At 40.6% G+C, this 25,785-nt stretch overlaps 4 protein-coding genes across 7 annotated transcripts; all 4 read right to left on the reverse strand.

Annotated features, from left to right (window-relative positions):
• Positions 1-235: 235 nt before the first annotated feature.
• LOC121719462 (polymeric immunoglobulin receptor-like) lies at positions 236-6,257 on the reverse strand. Its single transcript, XM_042105119.1, has 8 exons — positions 6,195-6,257; positions 5,400-5,720; positions 4,742-5,068; positions 4,107-4,433; positions 3,894-3,983; positions 2,371-2,481; positions 1,348-1,400; positions 236-820 (listed from the first exon to the last, which is right to left on the reverse strand). Exons 1-8 carry the CDS (start codon positions 6,238-6,240, stop codon positions 467-469), a joined length of 1,629 nt encoding a protein of 542 aa, XP_041961053.1. The 5' UTR covers positions 6,241-6,257; the 3' UTR covers positions 236-466.
• A 379-nt stretch (positions 6,258-6,636) lies between these two features.
• LOC121719505 (CMRF35-like molecule 8) lies at positions 6,637-11,420 on the reverse strand. Its single transcript, XM_042105216.1, has 7 exons — positions 11,293-11,420; positions 10,339-10,680; positions 9,812-10,132; positions 9,233-9,355; positions 9,009-9,107; positions 8,436-8,485; positions 6,637-8,098 (listed from the first exon to the last, which is right to left on the reverse strand). Exons 1-7 carry the CDS (start codon positions 11,339-11,341, stop codon positions 7,817-7,819), a joined length of 1,266 nt encoding a protein of 421 aa, XP_041961150.1. The 5' UTR covers positions 11,342-11,420; the 3' UTR covers positions 6,637-7,816.
• Positions 11,421-11,671: 251 nt separating this feature from the next.
• Positions 11,672-22,086, reverse strand: LOC121719459 (zinc finger and SCAN domain-containing protein 2-like). 4 transcript variants are annotated; one of them, XM_042105116.1, is made up of 9 exons: positions 21,652-22,086; positions 20,611-20,703; positions 20,204-20,383; positions 18,794-18,864; positions 17,996-18,056; positions 17,299-17,407; positions 15,535-15,602; positions 14,539-14,641; positions 11,672-13,401 (listed from the first exon to the last, which is right to left on the reverse strand). In XM_042105116.1, exons 1-9 carry the CDS (start codon positions 21,766-21,768, stop codon positions 12,638-12,640), a joined length of 1,566 nt encoding a protein of 521 aa, XP_041961050.1. In that variant the 5' UTR covers positions 21,769-22,086; the 3' UTR covers positions 11,672-12,637. The 4 variants fall into 4 exon arrangements, with proteins under 4 accessions (XP_041961050.1, XP_041961048.1, XP_041961049.1 ...); XM_042105114.1 differs by having other exon boundaries at positions 14,539-14,734; positions 21,652-22,085; XM_042105115.1 differs by having other exon boundaries at positions 15,535-15,605; positions 21,652-22,085.
• A 1,241-nt stretch (positions 22,087-23,327) lies between these two features.
• LOC121718465 (CMRF35-like molecule 6) lies at positions 23,328-25,500 on the reverse strand. Its single transcript, XM_042103478.1, has 4 exons — positions 25,439-25,500; positions 24,936-25,257; positions 24,467-24,562; positions 23,328-23,332 (listed from the first exon to the last, which is right to left on the reverse strand). The coding sequence occupies exons 1-4, from the start codon at positions 25,487-25,489 to the stop codon at positions 23,328-23,330; spliced, it is 474 nt and encodes a 157-aa protein (XP_041959412.1). The 5' UTR covers positions 25,490-25,500.
• Positions 25,501-25,785: the final 285 nt, after the last annotated feature.

A 25,785-nucleotide genomic window follows, 5' to 3' on the forward strand; every position in this document is an offset into this window, starting at 1 on the left:
GAAATACAAAACATTCCAAACAACTGCTTTTGTGTTGGAGCATTGTGTGTAGATTGATGAGAAAAATTGAATCCATTTTAAGATGAATCTGAAACATAACAAAATGTGGAAAACTTGAAAGGGTCTGAAAACGTTCCGGTTGCACTGTACTGTATATATCATTATATATGTAATATATGTATACGTAGGCTATATATATGCAATTCTCCTATCTAATATTGTGGCCCATGCATTTTGTACTCTGTGAATATTCACCCAAACATAACCATTAAACCTTACTTCCGTAACCAAATCCTGACCTTAAAACTAAATGGAAGTACCGGCATTAGGAAAATTCCAGTCACTTGTACAATATTTACAACGTTATAATCCAACTAATAAACAGCTTGGTTAATATATAATGCAGAGTGAAACTCTTGACCAGACGTTGTTACAGACCTTCCATCAGATTGTCTAAGATAGTTTATTATCTAGTGGATTGAGGTTTCACAGATGCATAATCACAGGAGCTGTCGTCTTTATCTCTGTCTATGGCAGAGAGCCTGTGTGTGCTCTCATTAAACATGCAGCTAGCATATGTCAGAGTGTCTGCAGACTGATCTGGATGCTGAATAAAGGCGTATGTAGCTCCATCAGATCTGGATGCAGCTCCAGCCAGTTGGGTTGTGAGTTGAGTGTTGGAGTAGATAGCGTTGTCAGGGAGGGCTGTGGGTAGTTGGGCTGTGGCGTAAACTGTGCTAAGTGTAGATTCAGTGGTTCCAGAGTTAGCATACGGGCTAACGTCTTCAACGTCATCATAGGAGGCTTCCGTGTTGACAACCTAGAGAGAGAATCAAGGTGTGTGTGTGTGTGGGGGTGGGGGGGTTATACTTCTCAAAAAAATTAAGGGAACACTTCAATCACTGGATCAGTTCTCTGACACTGTTTGGTTCTGAGCACAAGTAAAACTTTTGAGGCGAGTGTTTTATTATGCAACAACTGTCAGACATTCTGTGAATGTAGTTTGAGAATGTAGAAAAGGATGGAAGGTTTCAAAAAATGTGTTTTAACAATTGTGTAAAACTGTAAGTGTTCCCTTAATTTTTTGAGCAGTGTATATCTTCTGTGTTTTCTACTTTAAGTTGCAACAACAACATAAAGCAGTCATTGAGAGTGTGAGATTAAAGTAGCTTGAAGGTAAAATAAGTGTTTCAGAACTAGATTTGTTCACACCTACCCACACTTTTCAGATTTTTAACATTTCAGATACTCAAGTGATTGTTGTTTTATTTCCTGGGAGTTTACTCATTTTCCTTATTGGTCATATATGTTATTCCACAGCAAAAAAATAACAAATGTAATACTCACCTGTTTGTTGCTCTCTATGCTTGTCATCGTGATATTAGATGATATCTTGGGTTCTGACAAACAGACAAAAACAAACAAACATGAAATCTAAGAGTTCACACATTGGGCTTCACTGAAAGTAGCTGAACCTATCTTTGACTAAGAGCATTTTTAAATTATATGATTTTCAGGGTGTTCAATCATAGGGGGTACAGTTTACCTGTATTGACAAAATGTTTGATGGTCTTCCTGGTGTGGAACTACTCAAAATTAATTAGCAAGGCAGAGTGAGTTCGAGTGAGTTAAAAAAAAAAGAGTTTAAAAAAAAAATAAAAAATCAGGGAGACATTTAAATTCTCCTGGTATGACAAAGTGTCTGGTTGACTGTCAGTGAGAATGTAGTCATCTCATCAACTCAGAATGTGGGGGGTTGAGTGGCCCCCGGGGATTAAAAAGTTTAGTGGAGCTACATGCCCAAGTTTTATGTGCCTGGGTGTTTCGGTGTTCCGGGAATCGTTGACCAAATATTCAGGAAGTTGATGACGGGGAAAAAAAGAATTGACAATCCCTACAGTATATGTGGCGGTCATAATACTAAAGTAATAATACTAAAGTAATAATTGACAAATGTTATGACTATACTTCCTCTATTTCAAAATTGGATATCTGCCACTGGCGTGATATGCAAAACAATGGTGTGACAGCACAAAGGGACTTCATAATCAGGATCCTGACCTGACAATAAATGGCATCAAGACCTCAGGAACCAGACCTGACAATAAAGGCTTCAAGACCTCAAAAGATCTCAAAATGGTGAGAGTATAGGTATAGTTATATAGATCAATTGATTAAACCAATTGTGTGTGTTTTAAATGTCTGTAGCCTCTGTTTACATTTCCATCACTTGACAGCACCCACTGCACTGTTTATCGTGTGTGTGTGTGTGTGTCTCTGTGTGTGTGTGTGTGTGTGTGTGTGTGTGTATGGGTGTGTGTGAGAGAGAGAGTGTGTGTGAGAGAGAGAGATAATAAGCAGACAGCATACCATTTGTCTTGTTGATTCTGCTTCTCCAGATGAGGATGATGATGATGAGGATGATGATGATCATCACCAGCACAGCTGCGCTCACAGATACTGGGATGACCAGACCAGAGTCTGAGTACAAGCATAAATGCATAATAAAATAAATAATTTATTTATGATTTAATGCTCACTGAAAAAAAAACGTACAAGTATAAAGCTACTGTGCTGCAATTGCAGCACTTGTTCACTGTGTAGGGAGAGCTTGTCACATGACCACAAGTCCTTATTAATTATTATATTAATTATTTTATTTATTAAGTAATTATTAATATGTTGACTCCGAAAAGGCCTGAGTGTGACAGAAGCTTGTTGTATACTCTTGAGATGTGGCGTCCTTGATCTCAGGGCTGCGAGAACTGATGTGAATGACCTCCAATATGGAGTTGCTGATAATGACTTGAGTGTATTGATCTGGATGAGAGGTTGTGGATATTTGGCAAATCCACCCAGTACCTTTTTTGTGCTGCTGAAGCAACATGCTGATTGGCTCAGTCCAAGGTGAGCCTTCATATCTCTTTCCCATTCACAGAGCTCTGCTGGGAAATTAGCATTTTCCCATTCACAGAGCTAGAGTTGTGCTGGGAAATTATCATTTTAAGTAGAAGCAGCGTGGTCAGCTGGCGTATAATGAATCGGGCCATTTGCATCTTTTTTATTGAAGTATTCTATAAAAAAAGACCTAGATATAGCAAGAGCAGGTGAAGAACTAATAATTTTTTACTTAAAGCTGCAGTCGGCAAGTCTGGCAGATTGAGGGGACTTTTGAATGTTTACAACTCTCACGCCCCTCACCCACTACCACGAGCACCCTCTAATCAAGTTTGTGCAATATTGTAACGTGCGCGAGGGGGGAGGGGGGGATCTGTGGTGTGTGCACAAATTGTGATTGACAGTCAGATGTCACACAGCCCCTGAGCTGATTGGACCAGAAGAACCGGGAGCCGTGGATAACAGGCTCTATAGGTGGAGAAGCACGTTTTTAGTTCTAAAACCGGTTGATCTATGTTGTTCTGTATAGTGTCAGTTTCAGTAAATACGATCAAAAAATCTAGCCGACTTCAGCTTTAATGTCACACATGTCCATGTCTTATTTAGTATGCAAACCAGCCAGCCCTGTTCCTTTTCTCTTGTACTACTACTTTGTACCTCAATGGAGCTTTATTGAAAACAATGCAAGTCAATCGAAGAGTGCCCCCACGAATGTGATGGTGTGTTCAACACAACTCGAAACTTACCAAAATCTACACATACGTAGACACTTTAAGAATACATATACGTAGACACTTTAGAATTGAGAGTGTATCTTGACGATTTTGTATGGTTATTGGATTAGAATTGAGAGTGTATCTTGAAGATTTTTTTGTATGGTTATTGGATTAGAATTGAGAGTGTATCTTAAAGATTTTGTATGGTTATTGCAGAATGAGAAGCACAGAACACCAGAACATCAAAGAAGAAATCTGCAAATATCAGAGTGACCTTACCTGATGACGATGATGATGATGTTGCTGATGAGAGTAATATCAGTGATGACGTTGTTTGACTAGCATCAGTTGCACTGGGCGTCCTGCTCCCTGATTCATTTATTTATTTTGGGGATATTAATGTAAGGGTAAGATACCATCCAACCTGGTCTCACATTATTAGAAAACATTATGTGCCCACGTCCACGTGTCAATAAGTAATCCGTAACTTACCCACAGACAAAACGACCCTTGTGTAGTCGGCCGGTCTCCAGAGTCTATCAAACCCACACCAATATGTCCCAGAATCCCCTGGTCTCAGGTCTTTGATGGTTACCTTAACACTGCGAGTGGTAGTGTTATCCAAGGCAGAGAACCTCCCATTGACCGTGCAGACACCAGTCTCGCTGACCGTGATTTGATCCGAGCAGTTGTCACGGCGCTCTCCTCTGCAGAAGAACTTCTCCTCGTCCTCAAAGCCTTGTGGGTAAGGGCAACTGATAAAGGCTGTATCTCCATCTGAGAACTCCGTCACATTGAGATGCTGCTCACAACACCAGGCTAAGGAAAATACAACACTGCTTTACTGAAGCATTCAGAGCCTGTGCTGTCATTTTAATTTAGTAAAAAAAACACACACACACACACACACACACACACACTTAGTAGACAGAGCATACTGTTAGTAAAACAATTGCACGGACAAATAGCACACAATTTTATGCATGTTGCATAAGAAAAGAAATCAATGAGTCATATTTATCTTAAATAAAGTGAGGTTGCACAAACAAAAAAGATTGATAGTAATACAAAATGATACATAATGTTGTGTGTTTATGGTATACTGGTATTTTATATGTCCCGTTCACTGGTGAAATTCAACTCCACATTTGTGATCAAGCTGCTGTATCGCTCCATCTCAACTCCACACCGGTAGGACCCAGAATCACCAATGCTGGAGTTCTTCAGGGTCACCGTCAGAATTCTGTCCTCTCTGTTGTCATGTAATGCTAACCTCCCATCACTAACCCAGACTTGGTTGTGTTGGGTCACTAATCTGTACTTGCAGTCCAGGTCTGCAGAGTGTCTGCAGAAGAACTTGGGTGTGTTGAGGTGCCTATTTGGGTAACGACAGCTAATGTTCACAGTTTCTCCTTCATAGGCAAAAATTGTGAGGGGTTTTACACAGCAAGTTCCTGAAAAAACAACAACATGATAATTCAGTCTCTTCTATAAATTAGAAGTGCATAAATGTACCATTTGTAGTACCCATCAATCTATTTATCATTATATTAAATGCAAAATTGTTATGTAGTCAACCAGTTTAATGGCTACAAAGACATGAGCATAGGACATGACAAAAGTAGCCTCACCTGTAATGATACATATTTAATTTAATAAGTATGGCCATGGGTGGCAGTATTTCAGTTGTGATTAGAGTGAGAGTACAGTTGCAAAGGCACCACAATGGCTTCATTGAAGAATTTGAAATTGAGTTTTTTTTTTATCTAAGAAACACAAGCTCACCAGATTTTATATCCAGTGCGGCCACTTCAGATTTGTCAATTGAAGGCTTTTTCACAGCACAGTGATATCTCCCAGTGTCCTGTAGTGTCAGGTCTCTGAAGATCACCATAAAGAATCCTCCAGTGGTGTTGTCATACAGAGAAAATCTCCCACCATTCACCCACTGATTTTTATGGGGTGTCTCTATCTGAACTGTACATGATATTGCTAATCTGCCCTTGCAGAAGTATTTGTTATTGTTCTCATATTTATTTTCATAAACACATTTGATGTTGACGGTCCTCCCAACATATCCTATCACACGAAATGCATCAGCAATATCTGCAAATTAAATAAAACATAATGTCAACAGCATTTGGATGCGTTGCACACAATCTACTGTTTATCACAGTCATACAACCTATCTTACAGTTATAGTAGATCAGATGGCAATAGAGGTTTACATACAACCAATGAGAGCCACAAGCACTATATGAATGCTGTGGTTGTATATTGGGTGATCACAATGTTGTGTACATGTAATTATGACAGAGATGTATCCAATGACAATAGGTTCTTTACACAAATAACTATTACATGTCGTTGAGGCTGCACACATGCCCACTTTGGATATCCGGACAGGTATATGTTGTGGACAGTGTATGTGTACAAACATGATCTCCATATTATCAAAGCATTATTTTGAGCAAATTCATAGCTGTTCTAATGAATAATTTTCATATGACATTTGACATGTAGCTTATACTCTGAATATCTGAACTCTGAGCACTTTGAAGAAAAGGAACTTACATGTACCTGTGCTCAGGTAGAAGAAGAAGAGGAAATAGATAAGCCTCTTCATCCCGAGGAGGAAAAAAATACCTGGGTTATCCTCTATGCCTGTGATGCGTTCACGCCAGAGGGCTGCAATTTACTCCTGTAATGTGTTGCTTCCTGCTGTGAAAGTGTATTGTTTTCCTTGTTGGATGACATGTTAATGTTGTGTGTGTTTGCATGTGTGTGTATGTTTGTAAGTATGTGTGTGTGTGTGTGTTATTCTCATTGTCTCTGTGTGCAACTGAGGTAGTTACTCAGTAACCACTGAATGAGGTAGTCAGAAGTGAGTGATTGTTCCTCTTTCCCCTTTTTACATACAGATAGATAAGGACAGAAATAGAGAGAAAGAAAGAAAATGTGAATGTCAAAACTCCTTTATTACATTGCATTGTACAGTATCTGTATTCATGCCAATGAAAATATAAACACATATTTGTACACATACATCAAAATGCATGCATATGAAACAAATTTACACCATTTTATTGATGTGTACAAATATTCAAAACATAGTCCCTTTCTTGACTTCTACTATTGGGTTGATTCGGTACCAACATATTTGGTTCAACACCATCTGCCTGATCGACATCCTCAGCAAACTAAACCTGTAGAAATCAAAGTCTAATTTTACAGGCACATAAAAGAGACAGTTGGCCAGCCAGGCACAGATGAGATGCAGGAAGTGCTGGGCAGTGGTAGCATAGTGGCTAAGGAGCTAGCATGCAGTAGCCTGAAGAGTTGCAGGTTGAAAAGGTTCAATACCCGGCCTCCACCGTTGTGCCCTTGAACAAGGCACTTGACCCAGAGTTGCTCATGATGACAAAGGCCTTTGTAATATAATAGACATGTAATTCACTTTGAATAAAAGCGTCTGGTAACTGAATAAATGTGATGTGACGTACTGAGAAAGACAGAGGAAAGTTAAATGTAAGGACGAGTGTGATACGAGGAGAGTATAAGGAATGAAAAGAGAAGAGAAACACCTTGGTCATCACATCCGTCCAGCCTGTCCACTTGCACATACAGAGTTTGTCTCTGACATGGACTCTCTTATCAAACTCTTTTTGGCTCTTATCAGAGCCTGATAAGCTAGATACACTGATAATCAATGTGCATACTGTTTGCTTACAGTATATTTACCAATGCATGAACAAACAATCTTTATTCCCTCTGCGTGACAAGATGCACTGACCTACTGTAAAGTACTGTATTCATCTGAAAGATGTGGTTATAATACCCGTAATCAATAAATCAAAGTAAACGGAATGGTTTTTTTTCTTCAGAAATATGTGAATTATAAAATAGCCTCAACTGTGAACTGTGACATTACAACATGCAATGATACAAGTGTGACACTAGATGGAGGTGGAGCTTTTAATAACATACAGACAGACTCTTTTGGCTATAGGTCTTCTTTTCAACATGTCAATCAAAATGTGAAGAAAAAATTGTTAAAAAAGTAGTCAATCTGGTCAAAATCAATGTGTTTAAATTACCGTTTTAGTAGAGTTGTTTTCCACTGAGTAGGCCTAGATCTTGTTTATGATTTGTACAGTCACTGGACAACATTCACATTGCACAAATGCAGTGGATTCACAGATTCATTGACGTTTCACAGATGCATAGTTACATGAGTTGTCATCTCTACCTGTACTTATGGCAGAGGACCTGTGTGTGCTGTCATTAAACACACACCTAGCATAAGTTGGAGTGTCTGCAGATATATCTGCACCCTGTACAGAGGCGTACGTAGGGGAATCAGAGGGGATTGTGGGTAGTTGTGCGGTGGCGTAAACCGTGCTAAGTGTAGATTCAGCGGTCCCCGAATTAGCATGCAGTCTAACGTCTTTAACTTCATCATAGGATGCTTCTTCGTTGCCAACCTAGAGAGAAAGCAACGAGAGGGAGAATTCAAGGGCATATATAGAATCTCAAATGTGGGTTTAATCATCGTGTTTTCTACTTTCCCCTTATAGACCCTTTCAAGAGAGTTCCATTATCAGCATCATAGTTGGCCCCACAAGACTTCCGTTTTAACATTCCATATGTTATCTTAATGCAGAGGAAGTAGATTGGGGCCCAAATAGAACGTTCAAGCATTGTTTTTGTTTTTATTGATGAAAGGGTCCATATGTATTTGCTGTAGACAGTCTTGCCATTACCATAGAAAAGGGAAATAATAATAAGAAAAAAAGGAAACTGATCACAATTGAATATCACCTGTGTATTGTTCTCTTCAGTTGCCATCATCATGGTAGACATCTTGGACACTTAGAAACAAACAAACAAGCAAAAGAATAACAAACATACAAAAGAAAGCCTTTTCAAAATTCAAAGCCTTTTAGCGCTAAGACGGTATACGTTAGTCCAAAACCATCTAAACAGGTAATGGATCGGTAGTGCAGTTGTATTTCAGGCACACATTGGCAATGGCAGAGAAATCATTCTCCATATTACAAGTCAGTGTAGCATCAGAGTGAGTTTGAAGCTGTTTGTTGTTTTAAGGCAAAAAAACAACACTGTGTTGCTTTAACACTAGTCATACAGGAACACAACAATGACGAAAAGGATCGTCACTTGACCTGACAACCTTCACAATGCACTTGATTCACTTTTTTTGAAGTTCAGTCTTTAGACATTACGGGGAACCATTGAACCGCTGCATCATCTATTATTCCTTATAGCATGAAGAGGTGTTTAAATATGTGTTAACTGTCTATTTTATCTATCTATCTATCTATCTATCTATTGTGTGTGGGGGGTGCACATGTATTTTTGCAATAATAAACATACCCTGTGTGTTGTACCTCTTACATCTACAGATGATGATGATGATGGTAATGGTGATAAGAACTGCTCCACTCACAGATAATGGGATGAGCAGACCAGAGCCTGAGAACAATTAACATTTAAAAACAGTGGCAGTTGTCCAAGGTGCTGATGAATATAAAAACACTGAACAGACAGCTATAGAGGACCGTTACGAAGATTTCACTGGAGGAAAAAAATCAAAATACCCATATTTAGTGCTATTGTTGTTGTTGATGGTGATGATGATGAAGAAGAAGATGATGACGATAGTGATGTTTTTGGAGATGCTGATGATAGATGTATCATCGATGAGGTCGTTTGACTTGCATCTGTTACAATCACAGTCTCATTTTTCAAACTTTGATTTTGACTCACTCATTTGACTTTGACTTTATTTATCAATCATGTAAGCAAAGTTTATACAAAGACAACAGAGAAATCATGAGGACCATGCCATTTTTAGTTGTTTTTTTAATTTAACTCATAACTTAAAAGCTACTTAATCCATAACACCAGCCGTCTACATGCACTAATGAAGTTCTATGTTTTGAGCTGGAACCCACCACTATACAAACAAAAGAAAACCTTTCCTAGTGTAACATTCCTGACTATACCAAGCCCAAAATACACCAGTTAGCATGTTACCCTTTAACAGTGCAAATCTTGTAAAGCTACTAGGTTCTGTGTCACTCTCAAAGGGTTAAAAATAATCAACATGCATAGATCATGTTTGAGGTAATTTGTAATTTGGATAATTTGTGTAAATACATGAGTGCTAAACATACCTCTTATAGTCAGCTGTACATTTGTGATCAAGGCCTCATAATCCCCCATGTCCACTCCACACCAGTATGACCCAGCATCACTGGCGCTGAAGCTGGAGATGGACACAGTCAGGACTCCATCTCTGTTGTCATGGAGAGAGAGCTTCTCATCACCAACCCAGGTTTGGTCCTCTGGAGTTGATAGTCTGTACTTACATCCCAGATCTCCATCCTCCTTACAGAAATATTTGGGTTTGCTTTTGAACTCTTGTGGGAACTTGCAGCTGATATTCACTATTTCTCCCTCATAGGCAGACAGTTTAAGGGCCTTACAGCATGTATCTGATAAGCACACACACACACACACACACACACAGAGAGTGGAGGTCAGGAATAACAGAAACTGTACATATTGTATGTCTAATGAACCTGTAAAGACACTCAGTCACTCTATGACAAATATAAGGAAAGAGGTAGTGTTGAGACATTTTAGGAAACTAAAGAAAGATTACACATTTTTCTAAATGTTTGTAAAAGTTGACACTCACCCTCCATTATCTGCAAATCCACTTCTGTATATCTGTCGGGAAACAACTCTATATCCACAGCACATTGATATACCCCAGTGTCCTGTAGGGTCAGGTGTCTGAATCTCACCATGAAGAATCCTCCAGTGGTGTTGTCATACAGAGAGAACCTCCCATCATTCACCCACTGATATTTAAGACCATCAGTTCTAATTAGATCATCGCATTTTTTAAAACGTGTTTTTGTGTCCTTGCAGAAATACTTATCGTTCTGTTGACACTCATCGTAGTCATATCCACACTTGATAACAACAGTGCCGCCAGTGCAGCCTGTCACTTCAAATGTGAATGTGAGGAGACCACCTGTCAATCAAACAAAACAATGAGCTCACTTCCTTCACTGAAAAACTACATTAAATTGATTGTGGATACAAAGTTCTGCCATTGTCACAAATCATGACCTAGATCAAGGACTATGTCAGTAGACGCATTGTTGTCATGTGTGTGATGGCACCAAATGCATCACATCTACAGTCTTTCTGGATTTTTCAGATGAACTAAACCAACAATACACTCAAAAAAGAATCAAATTTAGTTTGGGTTTTCAAACACATTTTCCAATTTTTATACTCAGTGATGACATTTTGAACAATAAAATATCTGGATACGCCTATTAAAACTGTATTATTATGCCTATACTGTAAATACACACCGTAAACGTGAAACATGGTAACGACATATATAATAGAGCATATATAATGTTGTGGTCAGCAAAATAAATCAAACATCATATCCACGCATACTGTTGTATGATCATGAAACATGTAGAGATCTCATGATAATAGAGCTCTATACACCAATACGTATAATTGCCAGGCTTCAGCAAAGCAATTTGTGGTAATAGATCATTATTATTTCATAGACTTGCCTGCAATTTCTATGTAACCTGACTCACCAGCCTGTGAAGAATCTTACCTGAGCTCAGGTAGAGGTAGAGGAAGAGGAGGGAGATACAATTCCTCATGATGGTGAGGAGGAGAGCACACTCCTCTGTGCCTTGAACATAGTCAAAACCAATTATGTACCCCTGCTGTGGCTGTGCTCCTGTGTGTGGATGACATGCTTAGTCTATGTGTGTGTGTGTATGTGTGTGTGTGTGTGTGGGCATGTTCGCAGGTGGTCCGCGTGGTGCAGGTATGAGTTAGTTTTAGAGCTTGAGTGCACAGGGGAGGATGCTAATCAGAGGAAGTGAGTGCTCTTCCTCCTCTTCTTTTATTGTGTGTGTGGTGTGACACAACTGAAAGAGAACTTGACATTACATTCATGTGCATACAAAAAATATGGCGTGCACCTATTTGTGGGTGTGTTTAATCGCTTTGTTTATTTTACTACAGGTATATAACACATTACTGTTGCGCCCTTATGACATCAGTACACATCAGTACACACTGTTTTACCCCTTGAGAGAGGGGGACATAGAAAGAAAGAGTGTAATAGGTGAGAGAAAGAAAGAGAGTGTAATAAGTGAGAGAAAGATTGCCAGACAGACTGATAAACTGAGGGCCAGAGGGCAGACACAGGAGAGAGAGACAGAACAGAGATAGACGCGTAGAGGAAGACAATACAGGAATAAAAACCTGAGAGAGAGAGAGAGAGAGAGAGAGAGAGAGAGAGAGAGAGAGAGAGAGAGAGCGTGCAAGAGAGACCCCTGAGCGTTTGCCCTTTAATACCCTTCACACCAGCCTGATCACTTCCACATAGAGAAAGCATGTCTCTACCACAGACTCCCTTATCAAACTCTCGTCTCTACAAAGCATATCTCTACCACAGACTCCCTTATCAAACTCTCCTCTCTTGCCAGAGTCTGATAAGCTAGACAAACTGATACACTGACGGAGAACAGGATCTCTACTGTGCTGGTTGAATAAATACATCAAACTCCTGTCATTCTTGTAAACATGTATATAATAATCATAACTAGATGTACCGCAGAGCGGTACAAAATATGACCGCCGCCCAGTCCAGCACATGTTTTCCACAAAAATAAGTCACGCTGAAAGGCATATATGATTCTAACTGTCTCACTGAATTGCATTATGCACACTCAATTCTCACTGGTATCTGCTAGACAACAAGATGTTGTTTGATTTGTTAGCAATTTGTTTATTGCTACCTGTTTGTAACGAGATATTATACAGTATTATTATACAGTATTTTACACAAAAAAACAAAAAACTTTGAAGCAACATATAGATAATGACAGATAGTTGGACAGGTATTGGTTCTAACAACAGATTTAATGACTGAGACACAACTGGGCTTATCCTATGTGAGTGCACTGGTGTTGTTTAAGCTGGTGCTGTAAAGTGAAACTCTCGTCGCACTGACCACAGCGGTATGGTTTCTCCCCCGCGGGAATGCGCTGGTGTCTTCTCAAGTATCCCACATCGGCAAAACGCTTGCCGCGTTGGGCACACTGCCACGGCCTCTCGGCTGCGTGAACGTGCTGGTGCAGCTTGAGGTTGTACTCGCGGTGGAAACCCTGGCCGCACTGTTGGCACCGGTAGGGTCTCTCGCCGGTGTGCGTGCGCTGGTGAGTCTTGAGGTTCCCCTTCTGGGTGAAACTCTTGCCGCACTGCGCGCACTGGTAAGGCCTCTCCCCCGTGTGAATGCGCTGGTGCGTTCTGAGCTTGCCCTCGTGGGTGAAGCTCTTGCCGCACTGCGCGCATGGGTACAGTCTCTCTCCCGTGTGAGTGCGCTGGTGCACCTTGAGGTTTCCCACGTGGGTGAAGCTCTTGCCGCACTGGAGACAGTGGTGTCGCCTCGGCCCCGAGTGACGCCACAGGTGCTGTTTCAGGATGTTCTCTCGGCTGAAACTCTTGCCACACTGGGGGCAGTGGTACGGTCTCTCCCCTGTCGGAGCGTCCGAGTCTCTCGTGAGGTCTCCCACGAGGCCGTCATCATGTGGAGAATAGGAGAAATTTCCGGACTCTTCCGGCTCTGAGGAGGAGGTGGACAAGGCAACAGTCTGCAGGGTCCAGCTGGATGCCGTGGTGGATGAGGTGGATGGGCCTGTTCGTTTCACTGGGGAAAAAAACATAAAGCACACTCGAGCATTAGCGTCTATGTTCCCTCTAAGCTGTGCATGCGTGCAGCCGCGCAGACCACTCAACATTTCCTCACACAAAATTGATCAGGCCGCGCACAAAATAAAATAATGTTAATCTGATCACTAGGGCTGCAGTTAGTCTACAAAGCCGACAACATCAATTATGACAATTTGTTGACGCAACATTTTATTGTTGACACGTCGTATTGTTATAAGCACCCTGAAAGGAATATGATAATGAAGTCCTTGGCTACTCCATGCAAGTGTTCAATAACGTTTGATGGCGCATAGTGAAAGGAAGGCCAAAAGTTTCAAATGTGTGGGAACATTTTAGTGAAATAAAGCTACAAAATAGGTTGAATTCAGACTTCGTAAAGGAGAGTCATTTCACGGCACGACGGCGATGCATGAGCATCTCAAACGCATGAACCCTAGAGCCGTCATTTAATGTTAGCTCTGGATGGGTACATTTTAGCGAGTAACTATTTCAATGATCGATGGCTTCATGAAAACCATACAGCTATAATGTTATATTGTAGTATTGATGTTAGTTTACCTAACGGGGAATAGGTCTCAAGGATGATTAGTAAGTGAACACTCGGACAGTGAACACTCTGCCAAATCAACAGAATATAGAAAATGTCCACACCTGTCCTTCTTGGATTTGCTTCCTACTTTATATGAACGATGGCATTGTACCCAACAATGATCATCTTAAGCCAATGATCATCATAAGCCATTACTTTGTAACAATTCATGCTAGATCCTTGACATGTTGCAGGGATTGGTCTACACTATTAAGGGTCTTCAACGTATGTATATTTGCCAAGCTGTGCCTTGCTAAAAATGGAATGTATGAAGATGTGGAGTAATTTTGGTGTGTGTGTGTGAGTGTGAGTGTGAGTGTGAGTGTGAGTGTGAGTGTGAGAGAGAGAGAGAGAGAGAGAGAGAGAGAGAGAGAGTGAGAGTGTGTGAGTGTGTGTGTGTGTGTGTGTGAGAGAGAGAGAGAGTGTGTATTTATTTTTGTGTGTGTGTGTGTGTGTGTGTGTGTGTGTGTTTGTGTAAGTGTGTAAGTGTGTGTGTGTGTGTGTGTGTGTGTGTGATTCTCTTACGGGTCTCAAACGGTCCTCCATCATTGCTGTTGTTCTCCGTGTCCGTCCCCCGCTGTCCCCCGGTCCTACAGCGGTCCACCAGCTCTACGGACACCCCACCTAACTGGGCCAGATACAGAGGGTCTGACGGAGACGGAGCATACAGGCCCATTTCAGAGCTAAGAATGGGAGTCGTGCTTGATTTGTCCACTTCTACCTAAAACACACAGAGGAAAGGATAAAATATTGGCAAGGAAAAATGGCAACTTGACTATTTATCAACTATTAAACATATCCTTAGTATTCTTACTAGAAAGAAGAAAGGTACTTGCTTTAATGCAGTGGCTTACAGTGGAGCTTGTCCAATGAGATGAGTTTGCTTTGTTATTAGCATTAGCTAGTGTAATGTTGTTAGTTTTGTTGACATTAGCATCTTATTTTGGTTTTATGGTTATAAGTGCATTAGCATTTTGAATTAAAGCTGCAGTTGGCAAGTCTGACAGATTGAGGGGACTTAGCCAAAATGTTGAATGTTTACAGCTCTCATGGCCCTCCCCCACTACCACCGAGCACCCTCTCATCGAGTTTGTGATCATCAGTGCGCACCAGACTGCACCAGACTGTGATTGACAGTCAGATCTCACATAGTCCTGCTCTGATTGGACCAGAAGAACCAGGAGCTGTGGATTTTTTGCAAAACAAATAACAGGGAGGTAGAAATGAGTTTTTTTTCTTCTCTAAAACCGGCTGATTTATGTTGTTCTGTCGGAGCATAGTGTCGGTTTCAGTGAATATGATCAAATAATTCTTACCAACTGCAGCTTTAAGTGGTTTAAGTTTTATTAGCATCAGCTTGCCTGAGGTGATTTTACAATTTAATTAGTTTTAACATTAGTGCAATTGGATCTGCAGTTTTAGCAGTATCTTGTCTGATGTTTGAAGTTGTGGCATTAGTGTGTCTTTTGTGGGGGATTTTTTTGTTGCTTTTTTACTTTTGTACACTTCCAAACACTGTACCTGTATCAGTTCAGTTTTAATGTCCGCCACTGAAGACATGATGTGTTCCATTCTGGGGTCGGAGGTCTCTGCTGCAGAAACAGAAATGACTTACGGTACTTTTACATTCATTCATTGAGCAAAGCATTTCATGTAATTCAGCTTAATAAGAAAACATAACATAAAAAACTTTTTGGAGGCACTTTTTTAAGTAACTAGCTGAGCTGTTAATCTCTGATCAATATTCTTATTGTATGATGAACAAACACACATGCCAGTACTGCCCGACTAGGCTATACAGTCTTGTGGACCAGGTCAGAATATCACTCAGAAATGTACAAAAACAATCACCAAAAACATGAGTTAACATGCTACAGTAGCAAGCGTCATAGCAGTAACACCTCGTATTAGTGTAGGTGTGTGCATGCGTGTATATGTGTGAGTGTGAGTATGAGCGTGCGTGTGTGTGTGCGCAACTGCGCATGTATGTATGTATGTATGTACAGTACAGGCCAAAAGTTTGGACACACCTTCTCATTCAATGCGTTTCCTTTATTTTCATGACTATTTACAATGTAGATTCATCAAAACCATTAATGAACACATGTGGAATTATGTACTTCACAAAAAAGTGTGACATAACTGAAAACATGTCTTATATTCTAGTTTCTTCAAAGTTTTTTTTTTATTTAATACCATATTCAGCAAGCCATAACTTGACAAATATTCATCATTCAATGTTGTATTCATTCATAGTTTTGATGCCTTCAGTGAGAATCTACAATGTAAATACAGGGTTCTTACACATTTTCCATTTCAAAATTCCATATTATTTTTTTTCCATACTCAAATTTCCAAACTTCTCGGTAGATTTTTCTGACCATATTCGACATTGCGGCCACATCTGGTTTGGGATAACTCGGTGAAAACAAAAGTATGGACAACTGAAGTGAATTAAAAAATGACACTTAATATTAATTAATTTAGCTGGGTAATTTTTAGTTGTATCTTAGTTGTATCATAGTTGTATCTTGACGATGGGGACTGACAGTTAAAGGTAAACTATGCACTATTGGCAATTTCCTCTTTTCTCGGTTTTTGCTTCTTTTTCGCTGGCTCTGTCATGACGAATGTCTGAGAAACTCCATCGCTACCTTTTTCTAGCCGGTGCCTGGCGTGTATGTGTATTTGAATGCAGTAAATCAATTTGTTACACTCGTTATACTTCCTGACACTGAGGCCGTCAGCCCGCCAGCCCACAGTTGCAAGGGTGGTTTTTCCGCTCACAGGCGCTAGGGGGAAGCGACACGGCCACCATTCAACCCGAAAAAAATCATATAACCATTCCAATGACTCTGAAGCTGTTAAATGAAGGTAAATTAAGCTAAAAAACTTGCATATTAAGCTAAAAAACCTGCATAGTGTGCCTTTAAGCTACACAACAGTAGGAATGGTTCGTTATGACCTGAGTGAAGTGATTAGTACTGTAGATGCAATAATCTGGAAACACACATATTTCTCCATACCCTTGTTTCTTTTTTCCATACTTATCCAGACCTGGAAATTACTAAAATCAAATTCCATACTTTTCCAGGTTTTCCATACTGCGTAGGAACCCTGTAAATAGTGTGTCCAAACTTTTGGCCTGTACTGTATGCATGTATTATGTGTATTTGTGTGTGTGTGTGTGTGTGTGTGTGTGTGTGTGTGTGTGTGTGTGTGTGTGTGTGTGTGTGTGTGTGTGTGCACATGTGTTTAGCTCAGTTCCCCTGCACCACTGCTTACCTGACTGACTGTACTCTCTATAGCCATCATCCTCAGCCCCTTCATCATCCTTAATCCCAGACACTGGAGCCTTCAGCAGACTCGGGCCCTCAGACGAGACCAGGGGATTCTAGATATGAGACAAGGCCATGTGTTATGTCCTTCCATCACCTCTTTGAGGTGCTATTTTCCCTTTGCTATATTTTGGCTACTCTGCAATATGTTTCAGAATCAGAATCAGAATCAGAATCAGCGTTATTGGCAAGGTTTGCCAAGTAAGACCAGCGGGGGCAAGTAAGACCTATCGGGGGCAAGTGGAGCTGGCCCTATGAAATCTCTGCAGCCTTTGCGGTCGGGGAGAACCTTTCTGTGTTTTCCTTATACTTTGTCTCGTGTTTCCTCAAATGTTAATATACTTATGATTTAACAAAAGAAACACCTGGGGAGCATTCCAAGTATGTGGTCTAGTGACAAACCTGGGTAAGTTAACTCCGAGTAAGTGATAAACCTCCTACAACAAAAGCCCTATGGCATTGTTTATTTAGGAGAATGAAGCCATACAGCTCTTCTATTAGGAGGTTTACCCCTTACTCTGAGTTACATTACCCCAATTCTGTTGTGGTTAGTGTGCCTGGCCATAACAGCATAAAACGCATGTGTAAAAAGGTAGATGTGCGTGCGGGTGTGTGTGTGTATGTGTGCGTGAGTGTGCACATACATCAACCTTGAACTGGCTTCCCCCATCCTGCAGCCAGTCGTCATCTTCTTCTTGGTGTGTCCTATAGGGGTCAGAAGTGGCAGAGATCAAAAGTTAAAGAGGAGGCAATGTGCAGAAAAGCATGTGCAGATAATGACAGGCAATGAGACATGACTTGGCCATTAAGGCTTTACATAGCAAAATAATATCCATTGTGAGTACAACCATCAGACTTGGCCATTAAGGCTTTACATAGCAAAATAATATCCATTGTGAGTACAACCATCTGATTGTCTGTGTGTGTGTTGTGTGTGAGAGTGTGTGTCTGTGTGTTTGTGAGAGTGTGTGTGTGTCTTTGCGAGGGGGTCTGAATGTCTGTGTGTGTGTGTGAGAGTGTGTGTCTGTGTGAGGGGGTCTGAATGTCTGTGTGTGTGTGAGAGTGTGTGTCTGTGTGAGGGGGTCTGAATGTATGTGTGTGTGAGAGTGTGTGTATGTGTGAGGGGGTCTGAATGTCTGTGTGTGTGTGAGAGTGTGTGTCTGTGTAAGGGGGTCTGAATGTCTGTGTGTGTGAGAGTGTGTGTCTGTGTGAGGGGGTCTGAATGTCTGTGTGTGTGAGAGTGTGTGTCTGTGTGAGGGGGTCTGAATGTCTGTGTGTGTGTGAGAGTGTGTGTCTGTGTGAGGGGGTCTGAATGTCTGTGTGTGTGTGAGAGTGTGTGTCTGTGTGAGGGGGTCTGAATGTCTGTGTGTGTGTGAGAGTGTGTGTCTGTGTGAGGGGGTCTGAATGTCTGTGTGTGTGTGAGAGTGTGTGTCTGTACGCACCTATCTTTACTCTGTTGTCTTTGAAGCCGTTGTTGAAGATCTCTCAGTTCATTCCTCAAGAAGGCCACAGTCTGTATGATTATACACACACACACACACACACACACACACACACACGCACGCACACGCACGCACACACACACAGGAAATCAGAAAAAACACAGCAATATGCCACATACCCAGTAAACTCCAGTGGCCATTACAGATGTTGCCCTGGAATTCACCCCTAAAGTAGGAATAGTCAAACTAAATACCGGTAACTTGAAATTAAATTAATAAGCATTGCAGCAATGGAACTACAACTCCAAGAATTCCATCCTGATGCAACTTAATGAAATGAAAGTACTCGGCTGTTCGTGCAAATTTGAAACAAAATAATCAACTTTTTACAGGCAACCAGGCTAATATATGGCTAACATATGCAACCAAGACGTACTACATGTTAAATCTTGTGTAATGTTAGTCAATTGAAAGTTATTTAATTACCGTAAAACTTCAAAAGCCGAGTCCCAAATAGACGCCAGTCACTTTTACACACCTGATGTGGCTACAAGTTTGGATAAATGCCAGTTTCAAATAGAGACCTGGTCTGTTTTTAGTTTTTGGTTGTATTTAATCTCCTACAACCTGCCAGATCATCTGTTTAAGCCAGTTCTTTGGTGCAGATTGTGCACACTAAAGTTTTGATCCAAATTGTTTGAACCTTTTTTTTCAATATGGACTAGGCCTCTGCATTGTCTTACAATGTTCAATTTATCCCATTTTGTTTCAAATGTGCTCATTAGACAACATTCTTTTTTATCTTGTAATGACACAGATAGACTGGTAAGCATATACCTGTTTTTATTACGCTGGCAACAAAACAAACAGGTTCACAAACTTTCTCGTCTTTAGTTTTTCTAGATGTGTTTCTTTCAATACTACCATGGCGACAAAGAGAAAGAAGTATGTTTGGATTATTATTTCTAACACTCGATGAACAACTTCTCTAAACACTAAACAATCTGAAAGGAATTAAAGGCCTGTCTCATATAGATGCCTGTCTCAAATACAAGCCGAAGCACTTTGGCAATTGTGGAAAGGTTTTACAGTAATTCATTAATTTAGCATATTTTCCAGCAGACATTCTGTCCGTTTATATTATTTCTGTTGCAGAACTACTACACATGAAACTGACAAATTTCCGTCTGTAGCCAGCTAACGTAAACCCTGATACATACAATCCATACTGGTACACAAAGTACATATTTTTTCATACATATACGCAGATACTGCACTTGTAGGGCACAGATACAATCCAGACAGAAACAAACTCCAAATCATATGCTTACATGACGATCATGATGGAGTGATGGACAGGTCATGACACCACACACACACACACACACACACACACACACACACACACACCTGGTTGGCTTGTGTAAGGGAGTTGTCTTTTTCCTCCAGGTGTTTCTGTAGTTCGTCAATCTTCACCTTCAGAAGGCTATTTGACTCCGCCTGGTCTGACAATCTCTGCCTAGTTTCCACCTCCCTGTCCTCCAAACGACGAATCAACATGTAGAGCTCCCGATTCCTCTCTACTTCATGCTGACAAACACGCACACACACACACACACACACACACAGACACACACACACACACAGACAGACACAGACACACACAGTAATTTCCAGTGTGGCAAATAGAATTCCATTGGTGATGACATGTGACAGATAAAGCAAAATCAGTGCATTCATCCATCAACATGAGTGACATAAGTGTCAAACAGACAAACAAACAAACAAAGATGGTCATCTGTTTGCAAGTTTCTCACCTGCAAAACTTGTGTGATGAGTTGAGTGGCCTTCTCGAGGTCAATGCAGGCTCGCTTGTGAGTGATGTCCATATGCTGAGCAATCTCGTCCATCTACACACACACACACACACACACACACACTCATATTGGAGTCTATGAATGTACTGAGCTGTACTGACACACTGATGAGGCAATTCTGTTATGTGTATAATGCTTCTAATAAACTTTGTAGGCTACATTTTTGAAACATGGATCATTGACTGGGTGTGGGGGTATTATTCTAGAGTAGAGCTAAAGCCTACCCCTCACCACTCCTGTGAACAGATGGACTTCAGCAGGACAGGTCACATATTTTGATAGGCTACTGTCAAATTATGTCACTGTAACTGCAGAAAAAAATGCTGTGGAGGTCACAAACTGCCTCATTATAAGTTTGTATATCAATTTGAGGTGCCAAAAAGTATATTAACAGACAATGGCAAGGAGTTTGTCAATAATGTAAATAAAGTGTTTGCTGATGTCAATGACAATGTACAATATCAGTCCATTTCTCCAGAGTTATAGTGGGGTAACATAATTTGACAGTAGGCCTATCAACATATGTGACCTGTCCTGCTGAAGTCCACCTCTTCACTGGAGTGGTGGGGTAGGCTTTAGCTCTACTCTATAGAGATAGTATAGAGAGCGAAGATACACAGGCAGGCATGTGGAGTAATACATCCGCACCCAGACAATGTTCCATGTTTCAAAGATGTGTTCAGAAGTGTATTAGAAGAATTACATACATAACAGAATTGCCTCATCAGTGTGTCAGTACAGCTCAGTACATTAAGACTCCAATAAAACAGCGCCCTCTAGAGTCACAAAATTCGACAGATCACAGAATTTGGTGCAACACCGGGATTTTCAGTAGGATGAATAGATTCTAGCTCAGTTTGGCCAGATAACCTAAATTCCCAACGCATGCAATACAGCTAGCCTAATATTTTGAACATAGTGTTACCATCTCAACAATCTATCTTTACATTCCAGCAAACTAGAATCACCCCAACTACCCACCTTTTCCGTGTCGTCCTCTGGTCCTCTCTGTTTTCTCGCGCTGCCTGTTTGTTGCGATGGCAAGAGCTCAAAGCGCGAAATGAAGCTCTTTAGTCTGCACTCTGTCAGATTCTGCATTGTGCTTTGTTGCCAAAAATGTTAAAATGTTAAGTTAACTTCATAAAAAAAGCCTGGCGAAACCACACCACCACACGCGCACATTTCAGTCTCTTCAACCTTCTGAAAGAAACCAAACTTAGCCTACATGACTGGACACAAATATCCCAGTGTTAACTCTCAACGACAGCAGCAAGGTTTTCTTTCTTTCCTTTTTTGTTTAAGATTTAATCCCTTTGAAGTTGTGAGACGGGACATACAGTAACATAACGCGGTTGTGTGTGGTTTGTTTTGATGCTGTGTGTGGAGCCTGCTTCGCCGTCTGACGCGATTGTAAGGTTTAGTCGAAGCTACTGTCTTACCGCCCTCTGGCGTACAGGATGAAAAATCTGATTCGTTTTCTGAAGTATCAAGGTACCTGCAAGGTATCAGGTAGGCTAGGCTAACTCAGGGGTTTACTGTAATGGCATTCCCTCACGTGTGAATACACATTTTTGAAGAAAGAAAAAGAATGCAAAACTGTTCTAGTATGATCATTTTAATCAATATTTTTTGTAATACAGCCAAAAAAGGAGCATTCTACATGTTTAGGGGATCCAAAACATATGAATAAAGTTAATCACTCACATTGCCATATCGTTTTGCAGTTTTTCTTAGTTGCTTGCATCAGCATTAGCGTTGGCAGATATGATTTGTATGGAATACAGTAGGCTACTGTTTGCACTGCAGTTTGTAGCTAGATCATCTAATTCATTGCCATATAGCCTACACGAAAATAAAGGTCTGGTTTATAGTGCAGAAGTGATCTCCAAAAAGCTGTAATAGAAATGGCCAGATAATACTTGAAACCATAGGCGACCCTTTTACTGGTTTTAGAGTTTTGGGTCTAGTGACATCCCTGTTTGAAAGATTACATATATGCAACACTTTTGCATATAATTATTCAATAAACTAATGCCTAAATGTTTTTTTGGGGGGATTATTCAACAGAATAGGTGTATCATGCATTTTGACTGACATGACTGTAGCAATTGATAATGTAAAACAATTGACAATTGTACACAAACAATTGCATGAATGTGTACGAGCATTTGTCATTTGTTAGAACTAGAAGTGGTTAAATGATGTGGAGACTGAACTAATAGTTTTGAGGATTTAAATTCTGATCTGAGAAATGCACCAAAGCAACTGAGAAAAACTGTAACAGGCTTTTCATTGTGTTGTCTATAAACATAAACTTTGTGCATACAGCTGCATATTCCTTCCTACACGCAGACAGGGCAGGACAGGGCACATTTCAATATCAATAACATACAGTTTTGTCAGTCGCTACTGTATATTCATTATGAGCATGAGTATATATTTATATAATGCTACATGGGTTCTGTATTTATGTAAAGTGTTACAAAATGCTGCAGTCTCTCCCACGGCTGGGGTACCTATACTGACTCAGACACTGTAGGAAGATGAGGAAGGCAAAGAGAAAAGATGAAGCACACACAGGCTAATCAGACCTCTAACTCATTTACCATTGATACTCCGCATACCATGGTAAGCCTCAGAACGCATCATTCTGTAGCCTACTCTTAGACACAACACAAGCAGAGACTTTCTAATGTGGAGACACAGCACTCAACTACAAAAAATACTTAATAGAAATGCATGGGGCTAGTTTGTCACGCCAATATGGCTGTTGTCTACACATATCCCACCCCTTCCTCGGCAAAACGTCGACATGTGAATACATTGAGCCAATCGTGGTGTGATGTGAATACATTGAGCCAATCATATGGTGTGTTGTGAAGACATTGTGCCAATCATGTGTTGTGATCTCGCCGCTGGAGCAAGATTGATGTCGTGAAGCCTTGCGCACGCACATTTCTGCTGAAATGGATGCCCGACGAGTGCCCAAAAAGCGTTGTCATATGGCCGCCGAGTGGAGGGACTTGCTATATATTTTACGACACTCCTCAATCGGTCAGTCTGCGGTTTCCTCTTTCCTCATAATTTTAGTTTAGTTTATTTGTCAGGGGCCATGTACAGTTCAAGCTAATTTACATCTGTGGTCCTTTGCATCATCTAAAATGTCAATGTCATGCTAAGCCTTATCATATATCATGATGTAATTAAGGCCATAGAATACAACTTCCTCATCAATGGAATGTCCTTAAAATGCAATATGAGTTTTGCCTGCAGGGTGCATCATTGAGCAAGTTTGCTAACCAACTGTAGTCTAAAGGAAGTGGAAGCTCCTCAGTGAAATATTTGAGCATTTTAAAGACATCACTGACACGCTCACAATTGTTGGGAGGCACATACCCACACCCTCCTCCCGCATGCTGCATTGATGACGCAATTCTCAAGTGACAAAGCCTATACCAGGCCCATAAGTGAAGGAAAGACTTCATACGTGGAAGGTGTTGATAGATGCACATTACGTTGTTAACTGCTGTGTATTTTCACAGAAAGAGGAAGTGCTAATAATGCTTTTCTCCACTGCATGTGTGTGTCTGCTCTGTGCTGTGTGTGTGTGTGTGTGTGTGTGTGTGTGTGTGTGTGTGTGTGTGTGTTTGTGTGTGTGTGTGTGTGTGTGCGTGTGTGTGTATGTGTGTGTGTGTGTGTGTGTGTGTGTGTAGGTGTGTGTAGGTGTGAGTGTGTGTGTGTGCGTTTGGTATGATTAGCTGTTTTGTGTACATACATGTGTGGGTGTTCAGTGTACCATGTGTCATCTTTCTCTTGCATCTCCAGATGATGATGATGATGATGATGATCAGTGCTGTTACACTCAAAGATACTGGGACGACCAGATACACGCCTGGAGAAGGGACAGACAGACAGGTCAGGACATTACCTTCCTGATATGTGTTAAAAAATACTGGTAGAGCAAATTTCATATATATATATATATATATATATATGATAAAATATACAGTTTATCAAAGTGTAAATAGATTGTACTAGATAAAGCATTTGTTGGTAGTGATGGTGATTTTGTTGCTGCTGTTGATGATAATAAAGATGATGTTGATGAAGATGATGTTGATGAAGATGATGAAGATATATTCGTCATTTGACTGGCTTCTGTGGGAACTAATGTATGTTTTCCTGAAGTAGAAAAAACATTGATGTTGTGTGTATAGTCAAGGGGGGTATAGTCAAGCCAAAATACATGTAACCAAATCACTTACCCACAAACAAGATGAACCTTGTGTAGTTGGCAGGTTTCCATTTTCTGTCAAATACGCACCAGTATATCCCAGAATCCTCTGCTGTCAGGCCTTTCATCTCCACCTTGAAGTTCCTAGTGACATCATCGTCAAAAGCAGAGAACATTCCATTGACCAACCAGGTACTCGTCTTCTTGACAGTGATTTGATCCACACAGCCTCTCACAGGACTCTCTTCCCTGCAGAAGAACTTTTCCTTGTCTTCATAGCCTCGTGGGTAAGGGCAGCTGATGTTGGCTGTGTCTCCCTCAAAGAGTCCAGTCATATTGATGGTGTTCATACAGGTCAGACAGAGTTGCATCAACGGCCTTTTAAAAACTAAACAATGTCATAGTCACACATACTGTATGATAGAACAACATTGATTTAGTTTTTTTTTTTTTTTAGAAAAACATTGCCATGCAGATTTCAGATACAAGTATTTGAAGTGATCATAAAGTGAGTGAAATTGGTGTGTTGAACTTACTGGTTGAAGTCAGCTGTACATTTGTGATCAAGGCCTCATAATCCCCCATGTCCACTCCACACCAGTCACTGGTGCTGAAGCTGGAGATGGACACAGTCAGGACTCCATCTCTGTTGTCATGGAGAGAGAGCTTCTCATCACCAACCCAGGTTTGGTCCTCTGGAGTTGATAGTCTGTACTTACATCCCAGATCTCCATCCTCCTTACAGAAATACTTGGGTTTGCTTTTGAACTCTTGTGGGAACTTGCAGCTGATATTCACTATTTCTCCCTCATAGGCAGACAGTTTAAGGGCTTTGTTACAGCAATCATCTGATCACTACATGAGAGAGAGAGAGAGAGAGA

The sequence above is a fragment of the Alosa sapidissima genome, chromosome 9 (genome assembly GCF_018492685.1).
Source record: "Alosa sapidissima isolate fAloSap1 chromosome 9, fAloSap1.pri, whole genome shotgun sequence".
Lineage (NCBI taxonomy): Eukaryota > Metazoa > Chordata > Actinopteri > Clupeiformes > Clupeidae > Alosa > Alosa sapidissima.

Coding starts and splice junctions, on each gene's coding strand:
- LOC121719505 (XM_042105216.1), bottom strand. CDS start 11,341: ATGAGGAATTGTATCTCCCTCCTCTTCCTCTACCTCTACCTGAGCTCA. Junction 9,356..9,811: donor TGTACAGCTGACTATAAGAG/GTATGTTTAGCA, acceptor TGATTGTAACAG/ATGCAAGTCAAACGACCTCA. Junction 9,108..9,232: donor AACAATAGCACTAAATATGG/GTATTTTGATTT, acceptor AATTGTTCTCAG/GCTCTGGTCTGCTCATCCCA.
- LOC121719462 (XM_042105119.1), bottom strand. CDS start 6,240: ATGAAGAGGCTTATCTATTTCCTCTTCTTCTTCTACCTGAGCACAG. Junction 5,721..6,194: donor CTTCTTCTACCTGAGCACAG/GTACATGTAAGT, acceptor TTTAATTTGCAG/ATATTGCTGATGCATTTCGT. Junction 4,434..4,741: donor TGTGGAGTTGAATTTCACCA/GTGAACGGGACA, acceptor TATTTTCCTTAG/CCTGGTGTTGTGAGCAGCAT.
- LOC121719459 (XM_042105113.1), bottom strand. CDS start 21,768: ATGCAGAATCTGACAGAGTGCAGACTAAAGAGCTTCATTTCGCGCTTT. Junction 18,865..20,203: donor CCCTTACACAAGCCAACCAG/GTGTGTGTGTGT, acceptor ATAATCATACAG/ACTGTGGCCTTCTTGAGGAA. Junction 17,408..17,995: donor GAAGCCAGTTCAAGGTTGAT/GTATGTGCACAC, acceptor TCTCATATCTAG/AATCCCCTGGTCTCGTCTGA.
- LOC121718465 (XM_042103478.1), bottom strand. CDS start 25,489: ATGGGGGATTATGAGGCCTTGATCACAAATGTACAGCTGACTTCAACC. Junction 25,258..25,438: donor TACAGCTGACTTCAACCAGT/AAGTTCAACACA, acceptor CTCTGTCTGACC/TGTATGAACACCATCAATAT. Junction 24,563..24,935: donor AAGGTTCATCTTGTTTGTGG/GTAAGTGATTTG, acceptor TCCCTTCTCCAG/GCGTGTATCTGGTCGTCCCA.